At 35.1% G+C, this 21,989-nt stretch overlaps 1 protein-coding gene, 1 non-coding gene and 1 pseudogene across 2 annotated transcripts in view; 1 reads left to right on the forward strand and 2 right to left on the reverse strand.

Annotated features, from left to right (window-relative positions):
- The window catches only part of BCAP29 (B cell receptor associated protein 29), a 46,201-nt gene that overhangs the window by 2,360 nt on the left and 21,852 nt on the right, over positions 1 to 21,989 (reverse strand). The window contains exons 6-7 of the mRNA XM_011372492.2: positions 21,646 to 21,754; positions 3,946 to 4,046 (exon numbers count right to left, since the gene is read on the reverse strand). Of these exons, the coding sequence (XP_011370794.1) occupies positions 3,946 to 4,046; positions 21,646 to 21,754 (210 nt within the window). The remainder of the gene's footprint in view (positions 1 to 3,945; positions 4,047 to 21,645; positions 21,755 to 21,989) is intronic.
- Positions 17,148 to 17,266, forward strand: LOC111747063 (annotated as a pseudogene).
- On the reverse strand, positions 18,546 to 18,679 carry LOC111747028. Its single transcript, XR_002783363.1, has one exon. It is a non-coding gene; the product is annotated as a small nucleolar RNA U109 (small nucleolar RNA).

A 21,989-nucleotide genomic window follows, 5' to 3' on the forward strand; every position in this document is an offset into this window, starting at 1 on the left:
ATGGGTTTTACTTGAAAAATGTCTAAAAGGGAAAATAGCACTCTTGATGAGTTGTTTTTCCTTCTAGCTTAGTTTATTTTACCTTAGTTTCACAGTTTATATCAGGAAAACAAAATTTCTAAAATTCCTCTCTTGCAAACTCTCTTGGCAAGGGAAGAATGAAGGGAACCAAAAAACTCAGATGGGGCAGCCTTTTTTGTTTGTTCTTCAGGTATTTGCCAATAGAACTGGCTTCTTGGATTATACTCTTTTCTGATTACGTTATAAAGATGACTATAAAACATCATTTAAAACTGGAAAAAAATGAGATAGAAATTAATCTTAAGAGGTAATTTGCATTAAGAACGTAAAAGTCTACATGGAGAAAAAAATCTTATAAAACGAAGTTGTGGTGTTATTGTTTGTAAACAGAAAGTTCATTAAGTCCTTGTTCATGTTGAGCATTAATGTTTCCAGAAAAACTTTATAAACTTTAAGGAACAAAAGCAGAAGACAGAGGAGGAATTTGACTTGATAAAGTACTGCTTTTACATAGTTTTATTATTTTTTTTTCTAGAAGAGAGCCAGGGCAAACAAGGAAAAGACTATGTTTTGAAGGGATTGTTTTCTAATATTTATTTAGTGCCTATTAAAAGGAAGGAGACCAGATGGGGAAATCCAGACGAACTTAAAAGATGCAAAGTGGGATTTGTTTACAGTAAAGAAACCAGCTTTCCCCTTTTCTACCTTGGTTTCCTTAATATTTTACAGTCCTTTATTTTATGATTATTTTAAGAAAATCAATTATAAAAAATTGAGAAAGCTGTTTCCCAAAGAACTTTAGGATATAATTCAATTATTAAGATTTGTTTGACAACAGAAATAAAATTCATAAAGGAAGATTTGATATAGCTTTTTACTGTAGATGGTCTACAGCAATCTGTTGCTTATCAAGTAGGTTCAGAAGGTGAATATCAAAGTGTAAGAGTCACTCTTAAGAAAATGGTTCTCAGTTAATGACACCTAAATCTCAGGACTTTATACAGGTTCTTAACAAATAGACAACAGGGGTGGGATGATTAGGTGAACAGGAAAAAACGTGTCCTATCAAAAAATAACTACTAGCGTCTTGTGGCTTTATAGAGCCTTTCTTGTTTAAAAATATTTAAAGAGCTTTCTTGCACAGGGTCTGGTTTAATGCTCATGAGATATTATAATCCTCATTTAAGTAATAAAGAAGCTAGGGTGCACGGATGCCAATGATTCACTTGAGGTTTACAGAAGTGGTAAACTATGGAGCTGAGAGGTTTTATTTTCCTTCTTCAGAGAGATATTTATTAGAGCATTGGTTTTATAGGTGATTAGAGAGTACATACACCAAACAGGGTGGTAAAGCTCCTCAGGGAGTAATAGCAGAAAACCACCACTACTCTCTGAGCTGCAGGGACGAGGGAGAAGACAGTTATAGATTCCAGGAGTGAGGACTACCAGGTGGAAGCTGACCAATGGAAACTGGGACCCTGAAAAGACATGGAGCTGCTGCTGTAAAAATCCCTGGCCTTCCCCTTCTTCCTGCTTTCAGTCTTCTACTAGTGCCGCCCACTGGCTGAACCCACCCCAAAGCCAGATGGCAAGGGAGCCTGGGACCCTGAAACAGAGCAGAACAGCAGTAGGAAGAGAATGGATCCCAGAACACACAGTCCAATGACCAGCACAGGCCAAAGACCATAGTGGTCTGTACTACGGAATAAATAATGGAGGTTTTGGAGAAAGAGTTCTTAACTTTGAATCCAACTTTGAATGCTGTCACTTTCTTGTTCGGTGACTTTGAGTACATTATATAACATCTCTGGGTCTCATTTTTCTCATCTACAAAATAGGGTATTAAAATACTTTAATTTAGTGGGCTGTGATGGAGAGTAAGCAGGATAACATATATGAAGCCATTAGCTAAGTGCTTGATCCAGACCATACCTTCGATGAATGTCATCCATTAAATATTTCAAAAACCTGGATAAAAGCAGAACTTAGATCAAGGTCTAAATGCACTAGTGAGCAAGGCCCAACTTTCAGCATGGCACTCAGCATAACTGGGATGGGGTTATTTTTCAAAGAAGAAATTACTCATTTTTTGTCAAGAATGTATAAGCTCCAAGATGAAGCCTTTTTTGGGGAAAGAAAATGGACTGAGGGAATCTCACTGTCACATACATTCATCGAGGATTAAGAGAATCATTGGCTGTTACCACAAAGGAGACATTAGGTGATGGCCATTGGCTATAAGAAAACGAGGGAATAGTCTTGCTTCTCTTTTCTCTGGTCAGAAATTTAAACATTTCTGACGCCCCGGCAAAGTCCCATCACCCTTGTTGAGTAAATCCTGATCTCACAAATGGGAGGGGAAAAAAAGCTCTACTTCTAGGCAAGAGGCTTCTGAAGTGTCTCTTCCCTTTCCATGGTGGATCTTGAAGAATGCCATGGTGTAATTCTCACGCCATGGTGAAGTCAGCTATCTCGGGACTTCTGTTTTAGAGATGGGGAAAGGGTGGTCTTGCTGAAAATCTAGCTGCCTAAACTGAGACAATGTGAACTGAGCTCTTGGTGTCCTGGGTTTAAAACAACAGGGTATCTACCCTTCTCTGAGTTGCCCTATTGTCAAAGTAGGTTAGTTTTTAAATGTGCAACTCACCTGGGAATACCAGATTACAAATGTGCTTAGGATTGCTTATTGACTGGCTCTAAATCAAGGCCAAAGTAACTGGTTGAGAATAAGTCATTTTTCAGCAAAACTTCTACAGAGGCATTAATACTGATGTTAATTATAATTATGACAGCTATCATTTCTTGAGTGTTAACTATCATCCAGGCCACACACAATGCTAAGCACCCTACGCATTCTATTTAATTTCCCTAACAACCCAATGAGCCAGGTGCTATTATTGTTTCAATTTTACAGATGAAACATAAGCCTCAGAGAGGTGACACGACATAACATGCTTGGGATCACAAAGCTGGTATGAGAATTATAGTTATTCCAGGTCTGTCTGACTTCAAGACCTGTGAGTACAATGTCTCCTTGCCTTGTGCCAGGGACAGTGGTAGGCTCTGGAGATACAATGACCATTAAGATGCAGGGAAATGAGTCCTGGGACTACAGCTTCTAGTCTAGTGAAATAACTGTAGAGCTGTAATTGCTAAAAAGCCCTGATCGAAAGCCACAGGGCTGCCAAATTCTAAGGGTAAACCCAATCTGAAAGCAGACGAACACAGACCCTCCGTCTTGGTAGGATCAGGACTGCCCCTGGGATGGCCTCTCCTGACACACGATCAAAGTGAGGCCGGGAGATCAATTCAGGTAGGGGCTAGCAGCTCAAGAGGAAAGGGAAAGAGCCTAACATGGATAAATGGTGGGAACTGACTCTTGCTGGACTGGAGGGAAGGGAAAAGAAAATCTATGGCACCTGGCTTTGTGACTTTAAGAACAAAAAGGCTTTTTTTCCTTTCATTTCTATCTTTCAGATCAACTTTGGAAGTAAATCATGTATTTGAATGCTAATGGGCTCTGTCCTAAGATGTCTAAAAGAGGGGCTTAGAAGGAGTAAAGTGGGACTTAAATTTTTGGCCTTATCTGGCATGAATATGGCAAACATTTCAAACAGCAAAACTAAATTTTTCCAGTACCAGTGTGTTTTTCAATGCTTTCATTTTTGTGGCTCAATTTTTTTGCTTAAAACTTCAGCAAAACTAGAATGCTATAAGTCAGCATGTCAGTAATTCTCTGTTATGATTATCTTGTATTTTCATGCAATATCTAATCTTCGCCCCTTATATAAAAGTCTGGCTTCTTTAATAACTTAACAAAGCCAGGATTAAGTACAACTTCCTGATTTGAGAAGAGCAAATAACTCAAATAGTTGACTCAGTACAATTTCAAAAAATTTAAGCCCATATATGTATGTCACTCACCTGAAGTTCCAAGTGTTCTTGTAAGAGTCGGTCGTATTCTTTTGAAAGTCTCTCTGATTGCATTTTCATCGTCATCATGTCATTTTGCACCTTAGAAAGGGCTAGAAAACATTAGATAGAATTAAAAAAAAATTTATTTTGAAATAGTTTAAAGTTTACAGAAACTTTTGAAGACCTACATAGAGGACTTCTTTGTAACCTTTACTCGAATTCACCAACTGCTAGTGATGTGGTACATTTGTTACTACATTCTCTCTACACACGCAGAATTATTTTCTTGGACCATTTGAGAGTAAGTTACAGATATCGTTGTGCCTCCTTAATCCTTAATACTTCATATATTTCCCAAGAACAAAGGTATTCTCTAATATAACCATAGTATAGTTATCAAATTTAGGAAATTTAACATTACTACTTTATCTAATCTACCATCCATATTCCAATTGTGGCAATTGTCCCAATTATGTCCTTTTTATATTTTGTACTTCTAGTCCAGTATCCATTCCTAGATCAAAGATTTGCATTAAGTTGTCATATCTCTAGCTTCCTTTACCTGGAATAGTTCCTTAGCCTCCTCCGCCCTCCTCTCCTCCATCTTTTGTGACTACAGGCCACTTTTTAAAGAATTTTTTTAAGAATAAAGGCCACTTTTTTTTTTAAAATAGAATGTTTTCTTTTTTGGTTTTGTCTGATGTTTCTTCATGATTAAATTCAGCTTATGCATCTCACTTACATATAAATATGAAATAAGTTATGTTGAATGTCTCTCAAGGTATCACATCAGAGGCCCATCTGCCTCTCACTGATTTTTCCATTTTATAGTTATTTTCCTCCTTGTAACTAAGAAACAGTATGTGGGAAGACAAGACTATGTAAACATCCTGTTCCTTAATAAATTTTCCCTTTATATTTAGCATCCACTGATAATTCTTGCCCAAACCAATCTTTATTATTATAATTATAAAATGGTGATTTTCCAGCTACACCACTCCATCCACATTTGTCAACATTCTACTATAAAGAAGATTCTTTCTTATCTATCCATCATCAGTATGAACTCACAGGTTCCTATTTTTTCAATGATTTACAAGTCATACTATACTTAATTTCCCCCAGATTTGGCCAGCAGGAACCCCCTTCGGACTGACTCTTATGTACTTTGACATAATGTCCCCATCATTTTTTGAGTACTTTACTTTCTGGCACAAGATATCCCGGGCTCATCCTAACCCTTCCTGGCTCAGCCTGGACTCATGTATTATAGAACCAAATGTATCGGAAAATTCTGCTTTTGAAAACACCAACAGGGAGAGATGAAAAATTACACACAAAAAATCACTTTCTTACATAAAGTTGCAAAATATGAGGGTGTATAAGTGGCACTTAAAGGCTTTATCTCAAGAGGATACACAAAAATGGCTACATATTAGCCTTTGTCCACCAAGGAGCTACAGTCTAAATCAACAGATTAGGCAGAAGTTAAAAAAAATGTGTGTGTGAATATATAAAATAAACATTTAAGTCGACACAATGTAGAGAAGCTAATGGGCAAACATGTAAAAGGGAAGAGTAGCACAAGATGGACTGGAGAAATTCTTGGAATCCAGAACTAGCTCTACATACAATTCTGCATATGTAGTTGCACAAACCACATCTAAAGTGCTCGGTACCACATATGTAGTGTACACAAAAGACACACAATAAAGAGACTAACTAATAGTGAGTGATAAGTGTCATAAAGAAAGTTAAAACAGGGTGATGGAATGTGAATGACTGTACAGCTACATTAGACTGAATAGTCAGAAAAAGTTTCTCTAAAGAAGTAAAATTTAAGCTACTATTAGTTTTGTATGCTAAGGAGGCCTTGAATAAAAGATATGGCAGTAGCAATGAGCATACCTAGGGTTCAGATTTTATTTTCTAAATACCATTCTCCACTTAAAGGAACCAAGGTTCATTGGAGAAATGGTAAATTCAAAGGCTGGAGGAGGAAAGGTACTAGATGAGCTTGGAATATCTTGTTATTACAGAAAGAAAGTGCTTATAGAATGGGAGCATGACAAAATAGTAATGGCAAAATGAGCCAGTCTGTAAAGGCCGACTCTGAGAAGATTTGAACAATAAAGTATATAGCCCATGATGGATTATAACCCACTGAATATATTAAACGAGCAAACAAATAACTGGGGGGAAAAAGGAAAGCTCCTCCTTACAGTAGAATGGAATCTAATAAATGTAGAAGGAATTAGAAAATTAGAAAATTACCATTTGGAAAATAACAAAATAATAAGTGAGAAAATAACATAAAGAGAGAAAAGGATAAGGCAAATGTGAAATGTTATCATCTGGGTAACTGAGTGAAGAGTATCGGGAAATTTAAAAAATATTATTCTCCATCTTTCCTGTGAATTTGAAATTATATCTGTATAGAAAGTTAAAAAAAATTTTGCTACAAAATAGAACAGAGCAATGGTGCAGTAACTGGGAGAATATGAGACAAAGGGAAGTTTTTGTTTCTATTTCTTTTAAAAGAGATGCCAGAGGACATTTGTAGGATGACAAGAAATAAGGGAGTAACTACAGAAACAAAGTCCTTGGGAAGGACAGTGGGGATGGGATGCGTAGCAGAAGAGAACTGACACTTAATCCAACGTAAACCAAGGACAGGCAGAGTTTAATGCTAGCTGGGAGAGGATGGTAGTTTTGGTGGTGAGAAGATGAAGCTTTTGTCTTATTAATTCCTTGTATCCACTGAAGCAGGATGGATTTAGAATTTAGATGTGAAATGAGAAGATTCAAAATAGTTTTGGAGAGTGGAAAAATAAAGTTTCTAGAGAAGTGCAATAGGATTGTCATGCAGTGTTGAGGACCCATTTGAATTTAGTGACCATTTATTAAAATAAGAAGTTAGTCCCTTAAGCAATGCTGAGATGTTTGGGTGCAGGTACTAAGCAGATAGATATCTGACTATTACCAGGACAAGGTCCTTGAGAGAGGAGGGGAGTGGACGGTAGAAGAAGGGAAGGAGACGAAAGAGATAAATAGTTTGCAAGAACATGATTATGATGAACCTTGAAATCTCAACTGGGTCAGGAGGTAAGAGAAGGCACCAAATTCAGTGTTTGGGGTGAGATTTATTAGTATCTATCTGGAACACTAGGTGCATGCTGGCGACACACAGAGGATTTAGATGTGACCCTTGCCTTCTTCATAGCACTTACAATATAGTAAGAGAGACAAATAAAAAGATAATTTCTTACAGCTGAAATATTGGATTTCATTAACCAATGTCACCGTAAAAAATAAATTAATTAAAAAAAGAAAAAAGATAATTCTATAGAGTGCACTGTCAAATACGTGACCATGCAGGAATATGGAGGCCCACAAGGAGACTACTCAACCCAGCTTAAAGGGAGAGAGTTTTAGGGAAGCTTCCTAGAGCTGGCAACACTGGAGCTGAAGGATGAGCATGCGCTGTAGAGAAGAGTGAAGGAAAGAGTACATTAAGGCAGACAGACCTGCAGTCCTGGACATGGCAAAAGTAATGAAACACCACTGTTAGAACTACAAATTACAATATTTAATAAAGTAAGAGTATAAAATTTAGATTGGACAAAGCTGAGGGACAAAGCTAGAGATGATGCTAGGGGCCAGATCACAGAAGACAATGTATGCTATCTTGAAGAGCTGTAAAGGTGACAGAAACCAATAAAGACTTTTAAATAGTGCAGAGGCATAGTCATATATGTAGTGTTGAAACTGCTCTGGTGGCAATGTGAAGAAGCCAGACTAATGGCAAGGGGACTAAAGTGGGACATACTTTAGAAGAATGCTTGATTTGCAAGAAGAGGAGTAAGACATTTTTGGAATGAACATAAAGCTGCACCAGTGATTATAATACAGTAAACGTTAATGAATAAAACCAAATATAGCTCTTTTTCACATGCAAAAAACAAAGGAGAAATTAATGATATATTTTTTTGCGTGTGTCCCAATTCTCTACCCATCACTGGGTATACTAGTGACTGCCTAGGGTGCTGGGATCATGAATGAGGTTCATGGGTAATCTTTTGGGTTTAGGAAGACATGGACTTCAGGCAGGCTAATACTTATAAAGATTACTGGTACTTTGGGCCAGGGAACTGATAAGCAGGCTTTCCAATTTAATAAAAAAAAATAGCCCAACTGTGTATGCTGTTGGCAAAAGACATACCAATAAATGCATAAAGACTTCCTTCATTAATCTTACTTAAGTTGCTAAGTAATGTATTTACGAAAACAGTTTTGGTTTTGTTATTTAGCAAAGAATAATTACAAACCATATTAATATGCTGGCTTTGCACTTAAAAATGAGGATGTATGTTTTAGGCAAATCACTGTGTAAGTGTAGGTTATAACAAATTGCTTTGAAAAGGGTATGCTTTATAAAGCAATTACACATGTAAGCAAGAGCATATGCAAAACCTAGAATTACCAACCTATCATACATAAGAACTGGAGTCAACTTATGTTGACTATAAAAACAAAGAACTAGTTTTACTAAACATAAGCATATACAATTTCTTAAATTATCTGATCAATATTCATTCAACTTAGATGCACAGTAAATTTTTAAACAGTATTAACAGCAAAAGCAAATCTTTTCAGCATCACCTCATTTATACTGAAAAAGGTACTCTTCTTTATTTGAAAATCCTAAATAGGGGTCAGCAAACTGTTTCTGTAAAGGGCAAGGTAGTAAATATTTTTAGCCTTCTGTGCCATGCAGACTCTATCCAGTCTATTCAACTCTACAGCCACAGCAAATAAGTTAAAGAATGACTGTAGCTTTGTTCCAATACAATTTAATTTATAAAAACAAGGCAGCAGGCTGGATTTGGCCCACGGGCCATAGTTTGCCGACTCCGGTTCTATAACAACACTTGTAAGTTTTGACAGTTTCTCTTAAATTATAAATTTACTCAAAATAACTATAAAATATCAGAACATGAAAAGAGGGTTAAAATTATACTGGAAATTTTAAGAAACCTCCTAAAAAGTTTCCCATTGTATGTCTATCAATTTTCCTTATAGAAAGAACAAAGACTATACAGTTAGGAGATGTTGCAATAAGATTTAGTTTTAGAAAGAAAAGGCTTTTCTTCCTTTAATTTTCCAGCTCATTTCCCTAGCTGATTGCTTTCCATCCATTTCAAAAGTGACTGAGTCAAGAATCAAGAGGGGACAATTTGGACAAGAAGATGGTAAGTTCAATTTTGGATAAGCTGATTTGAGACTGGCTGGGTTTTCACATGGAAAGGCATTAGGCAACCTCTAAAGCAAAAACTCATGCTCTAGTTTCTAAAGCAAAACTAATTCATCTCCTTGGTGTTTATCACCTTTAAATACTTTCCAATTAAAACACCCTGGGCCCAACCAATATGTTTCCAAGATACTCACAGAAAAGAACAGTGCTATTATTACACTTTGGTTTTATAAACCAACTTCAGAATTAATTAGCAAATGAACATCTCAGAGAGGTCTTTTTACTTTTTTCAATTTAGAAGCTCGTAAAAGATTCTACCTTAAATTTGACAACTTTTTATTAAGATATTCAAAAGAGGCAGATAGATTTGAAAAGTAAGATAGTGTCAGAAAAATCATCCCTAAATTTGCGGAAAATATTTTAAATTAGTTTTGACAACATTTTTGTAGACTGACAGTTAAAATCTAAAATCTTGCTTCAGTAATTCCCTATTCAACTTGTAAAGTTTCCTGATAGAAATAACAACAACAACAACAACAATACCTAGCAATTAAGTTTTAACACAGATGAGGCACTGGGCCACATGCCTTGTGTATACAACTCCATGAAGAACTACAGTTCAGAGTAACTTCCCCAAGATCACAGAGAGGCTAATAAATGAAAGCCAGTCTTAAACCAAGTCTGAGTAACTTATTTAAACTCCACATTCTCAAATACTAGTTAGATGCTTTCAGTATCTTTAAACAAATAAACTGTGCAAAAGAATTCCGAAATAGATTTAAACATTTCAGAGTTATTTTATTCTCTCCTCTAATCTAAATCTCTGTCCACAAATTCTTTGGCAGAAGACTGTTTCTGGCTCTGTATTTTCTTGCTAAAAATCTGTTGCTGCCTCTTTACTTTAGAATAAATTTTGGACTTCTAAGCATGGTGCTCGTGGTCCTCCAGATCTTCTTGTCTCTACTTTTTCAGCAGCCTCTTTCCTCCCACCCTACTCTGCTATAAACCATAATCTTAGGCACAGACGCTTTTCATCTTTGATTCATGTGCATTCCTGAGGCTACAGGAGGACACTGCCCATTTCTCTTTCTGGAATCCCTCTCATTTCTGAGATTCAGCTCAAATGATACTTCCCCAAGAATTTTTCCTCAACTCTGACAGTAAGAACACCACTCTCTCCTCTCTGCTACCATAGCCCTTTGTATTATACATTTATTTTGGCTTTTATATCCTGCTTTGTATTATACATTTGTATTATACATTTGTATTATACATTATAGCCCTTTGTATTATACATTTATTTTGGCTTTTATATCCTGCTTTACATTTTTGCTGTCAGTGAATCTGTCCACCTTTCTCATTAGACATCCTTAAAGACTGAGATGACAACGTATTCATCTTGGTATCCCTAACAGCATCCAAGACAATACGTTGTACACGGCTGGTATAAGTAAAAGTTCATAAATGGACTGAGCAGACACTCTATGTTGCTAAAATCCCTGTAATATACAACCCTGCATGAAGACACAGTCATCTGCAAAATCACAGATCTCAGGAACTGAGCCTATAAAAACTGTTGAGTACTTGGTTCATAAATTTGTAGGATATTCTATGAAGCATAAGAATATGCTAAGGTTATTGCCCAAAGTGGAGGGCAAATGGTAAATGTTTTCCAGGAAATCACTTGTGTGAAGACGTATTGAAATGAAACATGAAATATAAACCTTCAGAAGTGCTGAATAAAGTTTACCTTTGACAGCAATGTCTTGCCAATAATTAAGAAGGTGAAACCAGATGGGAAAGGAGGAAGTAAAGAAAAATACTGTTAGATTTCTTCTGAAGAAAAGATCAAGTTATGTAAACCAGTGAAGTAGTCTGGGGAAAAAGAACAGAACATGACCAAACAATACAGTATTTGCTTCCAAGTTTCAGTGTCCTCATATGTTCTAACTTTCTCTAAATCCTATTAGTGATATACTTCTCATACAGTTTCTTTTTGCAATTTTGAAATATCTTTCAAAAGGTAAAATTTTAGAAGGTTTTATAATTACACATAGCATTTTTTTACTATACTTTCTAGATCATCAGTAGGCTTAGTATTATTAATACCCACTGAAAAGTGGAGGTGTAACTTTGAATCTGGAAAATCTTTACTAACGAAATGACTGAAAATTAAATGACCAGAGCTGAACAGTTACCAGGTAAAACCTCTGATGATTCTAATCAGCCTAATCCTCAAATGTTGGTATGTACCTGAGTTGTATGTTCATGCTTCTTCCTTTTCACTCAATACAGTCTTCTTTGGCTGGGAATCATCATCTCAGATCTGATTTAACCATCAGATCTATATGTATGATAGTTTACACTCTTTCCTAAGACTTTCTTTCAAGCTTCAAACTCATATTTCCAAATGTTTTTTGGGCAATGTCACCAGGATATACTGTTAGCCCCTTAAACTCAGCATATTCAAAACCAAATGCATTATTTTTTCTTCTCCTCTTCCAACATTAAAGAAAGCACTCCACTCCTCCTTTGGTCCCAGTCTTAGTTAAAAGCATCATCTACTGAGCCCCTCCCAAGAGGCGCCAGAACCAAAGTACCTGGTGGCCAGCTTCAGACTACACCAGAGCACCTCCTGCCCCCAATCACCTCCACAAAGGACATACCTACAGGGCAGATTGGGCAGGCATCAGAGTCTGGCTAAGGTGAATCCTACTTTTTAGGGTCAGCTCCTGCATAACAGCTCTTCCACTGTAGTCACTGGCCAGTTCTCACATCAGTCGGCCTGAGGGTCGATCCCTCCCATTGACTTAACAACAGCAATCAAGGGTCAACTACAACAAGAGAGCACACACAACCCACACAAGGGCACACCTGGGGCACCTGGCTCAGGTGACCAGAGAGACTGGGTCACTGGGCCCCATGTGACACCTACTATATAAAGTCACTCTACCAGGACCAGGAGACATAGCAGCTCTACATAATACACAGAAACAAACACAAGGAGGCAGCTAACATGAGGAGACAAATAAACATCTCCCACATGAAAGAAGAGAACTACAAAGAGAACTAAACAAAATGGAGACAAGCAACCTACCAGATGCAGAGTTCAAAACACTGGTTATAAGGATGCTCAATGAATTTAGTAGAAGAGTAGACGAACTCAGCAAGAACTTTAACAGAGATGGAAAATATAAACATGGAGATAGAAAACATAAAAAAGAACCAGTCCGAAATGAAAAATACAATAACTGACATGAAGAATATATTAGAGAGAATCAACAGTAGATTAAATGAAGCAGAGGATCAATTTGGCGATTTGGAAGATGAGGTAGTAGAAAATACCCACTTAATACAGCAACAGCAACAGAAAAATCCAAACAAATGAGGATAGTTTAAGGGACCTCTGGGACAACATCACATGTACCAGTGTTTGCATCGTAGGGGTACCAGAAGGAAAAGAGAAGACACCAAGGAATTTAAAATCTATTTGAAGAAATAATGTTGGAAAACTTTCCTAACCTAGCAAAGGAAATAGACATAGAAGTCCAAGAAGCATAGAGAGTCCTAAACAAGATGAACAAAAAGAGGCCCACATCAAGACACAGAGTAATAAAATGTCAAAGGTTAAAGACAAAGAGAGAATCTTAAAAGCATCAAGAGAAGCAGTTAGTCACCTACAAAGGAGCTCCCATAAGACTGGCAGCTGATTTCTCAACAGAAACTTTGCAGGCCGGAAGGAATTGGCACGAAATATTCAAAGTGATGAAAAGCAGGGACTCGAAACCAAGATTACTCTACCCAGCAAAGCTGTCATTTAGAATTGAAGAACAGATAAAGAGCTTCCCAGACAAGAAAAAGCTAAAGGAATTTATCAGCACCAAACAAGTATTACAAGAATTGTTAAAGGGACTTCTTTAAGAAGAAGAAAAGGCTGGGGAAAGAACATAAATATGACTAATAAAATGCTAATGACTATGTACTTATCAATAAACACTTTAAATGTAAAAGGGTTAAATGCTCCAATTGAAAGATACAGGGTGGCTGAATGAATAAGAAAACAAGACCCTTACATATGCTGCCTACAAGAGACCCACTTCTGATTGAAAGACACACACAGATTGAGAGTAAAGGGGTAGAAAAAGAGACTTCATGAAAATGGAGACAAAAAAAGCTGGGGTAGCAATATTTATACCAGACAAAATAGGCTTAAAAAAGGCTACATAATAAGAGACAAAGAAGGACCTAGCAAGTCCACTTCTAGGTATTTATCTGAAGAAACCCAAAACACTAACTTGAAAAGGCATATATATCCCTATGTTCACTGCAGCATCATTTACAATACCCAAGATATGGAAGCAACCTAAGCGTCCATCGATAGACGAATGGATAAAAAAATGTGGTACACATACAGAATGGAATATAACTCAGCCATAAAAACAAATGAAATCTTGCCATTTGAAGCAACATGGATGGACCTAGAGGGTATTATGCTAAGTGAAATAAGTCAAAGACAAATATCACATTATTTCACTTATATGTATAATCTGAAAAACAAAATAAACAAACAAACAAAATAGTAACAAACTCGTAGATAGAGAGAACATTTTGATGGTTGCAAGATGGAAGGAAGTTGGGGGGATGGGTAAAAAAGGGGACATGATTAAGACGGGCAAATTGCCAGTTATAAAAAGTTACCAGGATATAAAGTACAGCATAGGGAATATAGTCAATATTATCATAACTATGTATGGTGTCGGATGGGTCCTAGACATATTGGGGTGATCGCTTTATAAATTACATAAATGTGTAATCACTATAATGTACACCTGAAATTAATATATTATTGTAGGTCACCTGTAATTTAAAAATTAAAAAAAAATTAAAAAAAAAAAACACCTACCTAGTCAACCAAATTAGAAATCTGGAGCCATCTTAAACTTCTACTTTTCCTCATTTCCCAAATCTTATTGATTCTGCATGCTTCCTAAAATCTCTCTTTAGATAAAATTCCATAACTCTCAGGACTGACAGAAGATCCCAGTTTCCAGAAAGCAAAGCCAAACAAAACAGGTCATATACAAAAGGATCAGAAACTGGAATGACTCTGGATATGTCAACAGAAACAATAGAAGCCAGAAGATAGTGGAGCAATGCGTTCAAATTTCTGAGGTTAAACATTTTTCAACCAATGGTGAGGCTAAAATTATAATAATGATTTTCAGAAATAATGATCTTCAGAAAATGATTTTCAGACATTTATGGCTGCAAACTGTTTACCTTTCATGTACTCTTTCTCAGGAAGCTATTGGATGATATGCTCTACCAGAAAGAAAAAATAAAAGTGGGAAATATGGAATCCAGGAAAGAAAGTAGCAACCCAGAAGAGGGAAAGGGGTCCCCATAATGATGATGAACAATAGATATATAGTCATAATAATTTGATGTAATAAAAACTGATATGCTTATATTGGAAGAATGAGGATGGGAAGTATGTATGAGGAGTTGAGTGAGACAAGACAGCAGTCCCCCGAGTTCTAAGTCTTTTTCATCCATATAAGAAGTCAAAGATAATATCCCACACATTGCAAGATTAAGAAATAGCTACCTAAACATTGTATTTATAAATCTGGAGGCAAATATCAGAATAGCTAAATGAGTTGAAAAGTAGCTTCTGGGGATGGGCCTCAGGGGACTGCTGTTTTTCATGATAAATCTTGTACTACTATTTGACTTTTAAGATTGTGTGTAAAAATTTGACAATAATTAAAAGAAATAAAAAGTTAGGTGCTCTGTTTAAACATTACATTGACTACTTTGTGTTATAAACCCATAAGCAAAGGCTCTTAGAGCTGGAAAGAGCTCTAGAGATAGTCTCATTTTTAATTTCCCTAATGTAATATTTATAATGAAAAGAACATATTGATTTTTCTACTCAAATCATTTCTCCTTTCCTATAAAGCTTTGTCATTTCATAGCGATGGTTCCAAAAGATGTTATAACCCAAAACACATTATAACACTAACAAGAAATGATTATGTGTACTGGCCTATGCCCTTTCCTCTCCTTCCCGATGTCCCACCTAAGGGAGTTAAACATTCAAGATTTGTGGCCCCATTCCAAACATAACGCACTTGAGCTATGAGCTAACAGATGGATAAAACATGCCAGGTCCTGTCCTGATTCTAAGACTGCCTGAAACATTTTTCTAATGTGATGAGTATGGTTTAATTAACCATCTGCTGAAATTAAGTCTGGAAGAAGGGAAGTTATGGTGACAAGTTTTCTCTCATGAAAAATAAATATAATTTTAAGGATTGAAAAGCCAACAATGAAAATAATTCTTGATGATCTATTGCTTAATTACATTATTTGGGGCTTTATAAATAGACATTTAAGGCTAAGTAGTCCACACCCTCATTTTACAGAAGAGAAAACTGTAGCCTAAAAAGATTTAGCAACTTGATCAAGACTCCCCAGTGTATTTTCACAGACTATGCAATGTAATTCATGCAACTTAGCATAAGGTTAAACAATCTGTAATATTTAGTATCTACTCAAAGTAAAGTTGAGAATAGAGTTAATTAATTAGATAAGCCAAAAAACTACTGCCTTCAATTGCCTGGATATTTGGGAGTGTTTTTCTTTCTTTTCTTCCTTTTCTTCCTTCTCTTCCTTCCTTCCTTCCTTCCTTCTTTCCTTCCTTCCTTCTTCTTTCTTTTTTTTTAAACAAAATAATCTATTGTTTTCATTGTAGAAATGAAATAAATTCATTATAGAAAATAATTTAAACTCCAGAAAAAAAACTTCACTGTACATGCTAAAGATAACCCCTATTAATAGTCTAGTGTTTTTTTTTCTTTTTCCAATTAAAGTGTTTTTAGACTAGAGTTGTCCAGCTGTATCTTACTTGGCAGTAAACATGAACTTGCCATACAAGCTAATATACTTGCTATAACAGTATTTACCATAAAGGCCTGTAGCGATCATGCATATCTAGGTAGGGAATAAGACAGTAAGGAAGAACACCAAAGCATTGTATTTAATCATCTCCTCAATCTCTTAGAGGCTTCTTCAATGGGCCTCTCAACTTTATAGCATTATCTTTGATTTTATCGTAGGGTGACACATCAACTTCTGAAAGACCTGTTTGCTATATGCTTTGTTCTTCTCACAATAGTAATGTCATTTCACTCATTTTTCTGCCAATCTGTATGTCCATCAAGACAGAGAATGTGCTTGATTATAATCTTATCATCTAGAACATTCTTGCATTTAGTATGCACTTATCACTCTCTACTCCATGGTTCTGCTAGACTAACTCAAGTATCATACTGGGGAGGAAATGAATCGTAGTGGTTTTATGTATATATGTCGCATCTACCCATCTGGACTATAAGCTCTTCAGGGAATAGATTGTTTTCTCTTGCCCTAATGTCCCTCTATAGAGATTATAAAAGCTTTTTCTCAGGGTAACATCAGTTACACTTGCTGGTATTATCAATGATATATAAGGTACCCTTGAATTTGTCTGTTACTATCTTCCCACAGTTATTCCTCCTAGATGACTCTTAAATAGTTTATTTCACATGTACAGGCCCTGGAAATGGATAAGAAGCTCATGGGAAAGAAAAACATCACAACTAAATGGGAACATAATAGGAAACGAAACAAGATAAAATATCACCATAATATATTAGGACCAGGAAAGTAGTCTTACAGCAAGCCCCCTTTTTCTGGCTTGACAATAACATAAACTGCATGTGGAGATAATATAAACTAATAAATGATAATAGTCTTTATTTAAAAAAATGTAAAAGCTGAAACCTGACTAAAAGGATGGGTCATATTTTTATTTTCTTTAAATAACTACTATACTATTTATTACATATAACCTGCTGTTACATCCATCACCATCAAACAAACCAGACTATTCTTTTTAAATATGTTCTTTCCTGCCTACAGCCATGCTACCCTGAACAAGTCAGATCCTGTCTGATCTCGGAAACTAAGCAGGGTCGGGCCTGGTTAGTACTTGGATGGGAGACCACCTAGGAAGACCAGGTGCTGTAGGCGTAAAAAATAATAAAAATAAAATAAAATATAAAATAAAATAAAATAAAATAAAATAAAATAAGGGATTGTAAGCTGACAATGTCCTTGCAATCTGTGAGGTCAAGCAAGAGTTGCCTCGCCTAAAAAAAAAAAAAAAATTTAAAAATAAATAAATAAATAATATGGTCTTTTCTTCAGCTAATAAAAGGGAAGGAACTATCAAGGAAGAAGAAGTTTCCAGGTGTGTAAATAGAGGAGGAAAAACATTTTTTTTCTTATTCAAATCATAAAAACTCATTAAAAGGTAATAAAGCAAAAATATAGTATGACCAAAACTACCAGATTTTTAAAAGCATTAATAATTTTAAAGTAAGATGGTGGCTTTGATATATTGTAAGTTAAAGATAATTCAGTTCATGACCATAAAAATTTACAACTGTAAAATGCTTAGGTTGAACTTGGAGAATTTATTTTTAGATAGATGGCTCAAAAAGTTCCTTTGTAAGGTATTGGAAACTGTGTAGTTTTAAATTGGTATAAAAAGCTTATGTCTTATTATTAAGACTCAAGAGGCAGGAATTTAGGTTTACTGGTATATAGAATAGTAATTTCCCCGTAATTTTCTCTTCTGTCTTGATCTTCAATCTCCTGAAAAGGACTCCAATTATTTTTCCTTCCTGGTCCCTATGTTAGTATGACTTATTACTGGCATTAGAGGATGATGACTTTTTTTTTTACTCTAACATCTTTAAAAGATAGTGAAGTTGGTGTGTAAAAAGAAATGTTAGCTCTTTTCAAGGTAAGCTACAGTTATATGGAAGCATTTATCAAGAAGAGAAGTGAATTATCAACTAGAAGACTAAAAAAGACTAGAAGGTTCTGCTACTTTGTCCAAATCTAAGGTCCTTGTTATATGTTGCCAATATTAGGTATACAGAATGGGCCTTTACATTAAGTTTCTGTTCTGTTTGTATATACTTTATTTAGGTAACATCAAAATTTTGCTTAATCTTCAAAAGGTATGGTTTTTGAAAAGTTTTAATTATGTTCCACAGTAAAAAATCTTGCAATGAATAAATTATTTGAAAAGTTCTTTAAAAAAATCGATAGAAAGAAAGGAACAGAAAAAAGAAAGGAGAGAAGAAAAGATGAAAAGAAAGGAGGAAGAAACAAAGGGAAGGATGGAAAAGTAGAAAAGGAAGAGAGGGGAAGGGAGGAAGGAAAGAAAAGAGAGAATAAAGGCAGAGTCAAAGAATTTACTCTGATTGCTTTTTGGCCTTTTCTTCTTTTTCTTTTCCCTTTATGTAAGAGAAGTATACTACCACTACTCAACATCTACTATAAGATGGCAGCCCTGAGAACTCTTTTAATGCAGCATGTCGTGGATATATTCCTGTTCCTAAAGAAATGAAGGAGAGACAGTTCTACATGCAGTTCAATCACTTTTAAAATCATAACTACTTTCACCACTGCCTGGATAATGCAGTGATTAAATGGTACATACTTCCTCCAGTTATAAGAATAATATTGAGAAGATATTTATTTATAAGAACAAATATAATGGCTATCCTGAAAGAGTCCTTTCTCCTTGGACATCAGAATCAGATGATTATCCACTACATACAAGATCTATTTTTATTACGAAAGCTTGTGTGCTTTGTAAATTCTTCAAAACTTAAGTATCATTTTTCATGGCAGTGTCCTTTCCCAATTACTCCATACACTGGGACATTAGATTTATTGTTAAACAGATCATTAAAAAATGACAGATCAGATCCTTACACCTAAGTTAGTCTTGAGTGTAAATTACGTGCACACTCGTTTGGATCACTAAAGTCATATTACTGCACTGAAGCACAGGTAATTTACTAACTTTGGTCAAAATGAGTTAAAAACTGATGGACAGTTTGGCACTACTAAAACAGTGTTCTTAATACCTACCTACAGAATGCCACTTCTCCAATATGGGGTTAACCAGCTTAAACAAACAATTGTATTTATGCTTTATGTTCTATTAACACACCTTGGAGAAAATGTTTCACTTAAAGAAACACCAAGGGTAAGACAAATTGTATAGAAAATACTCTATTTACCCCTATTAAAAAATAAACCACATTGCTTTTCTACTCAATTTTCAAATAAAAAAGAAATTTCTGAAACATTTCTTAAGCATTGTCAGCCTTGATATCCTCAATCTTTAGAAATCAGTATTTTTAAATGGTATTATGTACAAAGCATTGGGCTGCTTAAATTCTTCCAAATCTTGTCCTATTAGTTTTATAATTTCTTAGTTCTTGTCTTAATGAATTTGACTAGTGTAGGTCAAGAGAACATAGCCAAGGATATACTTCTTTTAGAAATAGAACTTTGATCTTCTCAAGGTTGTTAATAATGTTATCTAAAATAATAACTTTGGGTAAATAAAATGTGTTCATAAAATACTACACACCTTGTAGGAACCAAGCAGGACATACTTAATCAAGTAAAATCTGCTTTCACTTCAACATTGATTCATTTTGAAAGTAGTTTTGCAGTCTACACTTTAAACACAGAAGCTAGTATTCTCCTGCTATTACATTAGAAATGCAATGTCTATATTATCAGAGAGTTCATTTTCTCCAAACATTTCAATTGTCTGTTAAAGAAATATTGAGTTTCTTTATGTTATTCCTAAATAATAATGAGTTTAGAAGTTATAGCTCAGACTTATAAAGATGAAGCTCAAAACATCTCAAAGTTGAAATTTTTGAAAGGCAAAGGAAGAAACTAAACTAGCCAAAGGTGTAGCATGGCACACAACCTATTCTTGTCTTTTAATTTTGTACCTCCCTGCTTACAACATAAGAAAAAGGATCCTTGACAGATATGAAAGAAAGTAAGATTTTGAAACAATTTTTACAACTAATTAAAGGTATTTTGAAAATAGTCCCTTGCATTCTTCAGAAGGATTAGCAGCAATATTTTGTGTTGGGCAAAAAGAGAACACTGTTTCTCTTCTAAAATGTCTAACATAGAGGGTGATTATTAAATTTATTTTCATACAAATATTAAAACTCCTTGATCATGTTCCAAATCTTTTGGAATTGCAGAAGAGCCAACAGTACCAGCTACGGCAGAATTTTGAATTTTGGATTATACTATACCTACCACATAATATATCACCATGCCTAGAAGAGTAACTTATTTTTTAACTTACTGCCTCTGAACAATTTCTTGATTTTTTTTCACTTTAAGTAGTAAAGTGACTAAAAAGTTGTATATCACATGAAATATCCTATTGATTTTTGTTTTCCTTTCTTTTTTTTTTAACAGAATTAGCTTTTATCTTCAGACTTTCCATCTCAAATTAAAATACATCTTGATGAAGTAAACTCTATCTAAACAATGTAAACTAATTATCAATTTGCAAGTTATAGTACAGAGAACTTCTATTATACTGAGGCCTATTTAAAAAATCTAAATTTACAAATGGCGTAAAATAGGTCCTTGATTCAGTCACTGAAAATTCTCTAATTTATCTCCAACATAGAGTAGTAGAAGAAACCTGAAATGGGAGTTCTGTGCATTGTTCATTATCCTAACTCTGACTGGCTGAGAGGTTCCCCAGTGTCTGGACAACATCAAGGAATATCTGTTATATGCAGAAATGTTGCCTAGGGTCAAACCACAAACATTTATACAGAGTTTCGGGATGACATTGGACTTGAGGTCATCTCATCTACTTTTCTGTCCTAAGCAGCTGCAGGCAATAATTTATTCTTGACTAAAAAAAAAAAAAAAAAGGACATACTATCACAACTATTTTTCAAAATAAACAAAAAATGTAGAAGAAATAGCTGCCTTCAAGGAAATGAAGTTAGGATGCTCTACCCCAAGTCCTCATTGCAATGTATTTTGGAATGAGATATTCAAATTCTCAGCTGACATCCTGGTTGTTCTTACTCTATGCCGATCCATCTTTTTCCAAGGAATGCTTTCCTTCTATCTGGCACATAGGAAATATTATGTCTTGAGATTAGCAATATATTTTCCAAAATTGTCCTTCTGCAATTCCTTCTTTCAAAGGAGCAATACACTATGATGGAAAAACGTGATTTATTTTCCAAAAATGTGTTTACAAGCAACTTTTCAGGAACATTGCTCTTTTGCTAAGGCAGGAACATCTCTATTTACAACACAGATCTGAAACACCTACATGTTGTTCTGTATAACAGAGCATGTTTCTCTTGGCTGAAACAATGTTTTATCTTCATATTTGAGCAGGAATTTATAAATAGGTCACTCTTGGTATTTTAGTCACAAGAACATTTAGCCATTAGTTTTGTTTTAGGGAAAACAGTGAAGTGTAACAGCATAAAATATCATGTTCTTTCTACTTTGGCACATGCACACAAAGTTACCATCTGAAGTCTTCTTTAATTCAGTTTTCAGTTTTTCCTGGTCTTCTACTAGTTTTTTATTTTCTGCTTCCAAAATGTGTTCTTCTTCTATGTTATAGCTTTTCAAGAGCTATTAGAGAAGAGAATTATAGAAGAAATAAGCTTAGTTTGCAACAGCCAAACATTCTTTAGTTAGTTGACTAAAGTGCATCAACTTGGTACTGACAGCTTCCACAGTCAAGTGAAAAAGCAACACAGGACAATTTAAACAGACTGACATAGAAAAGAATTTCTACTGAAGGGTAGTTCCTTTATTAATATAAGTTGGTATATTCAACAAACAAACTCATACAGTTCTACTGAGC

The sequence above is a fragment of the Pteropus vampyrus genome, unplaced genomic scaffold, assembly GCF_000151845.1.
Source record: "Pteropus vampyrus isolate Shadow unplaced genomic scaffold, Pvam_2.0 Scaffold208, whole genome shotgun sequence".
Taxonomy (NCBI): domain Eukaryota; kingdom Metazoa; phylum Chordata; class Mammalia; order Chiroptera; family Pteropodidae; genus Pteropus; species Pteropus vampyrus.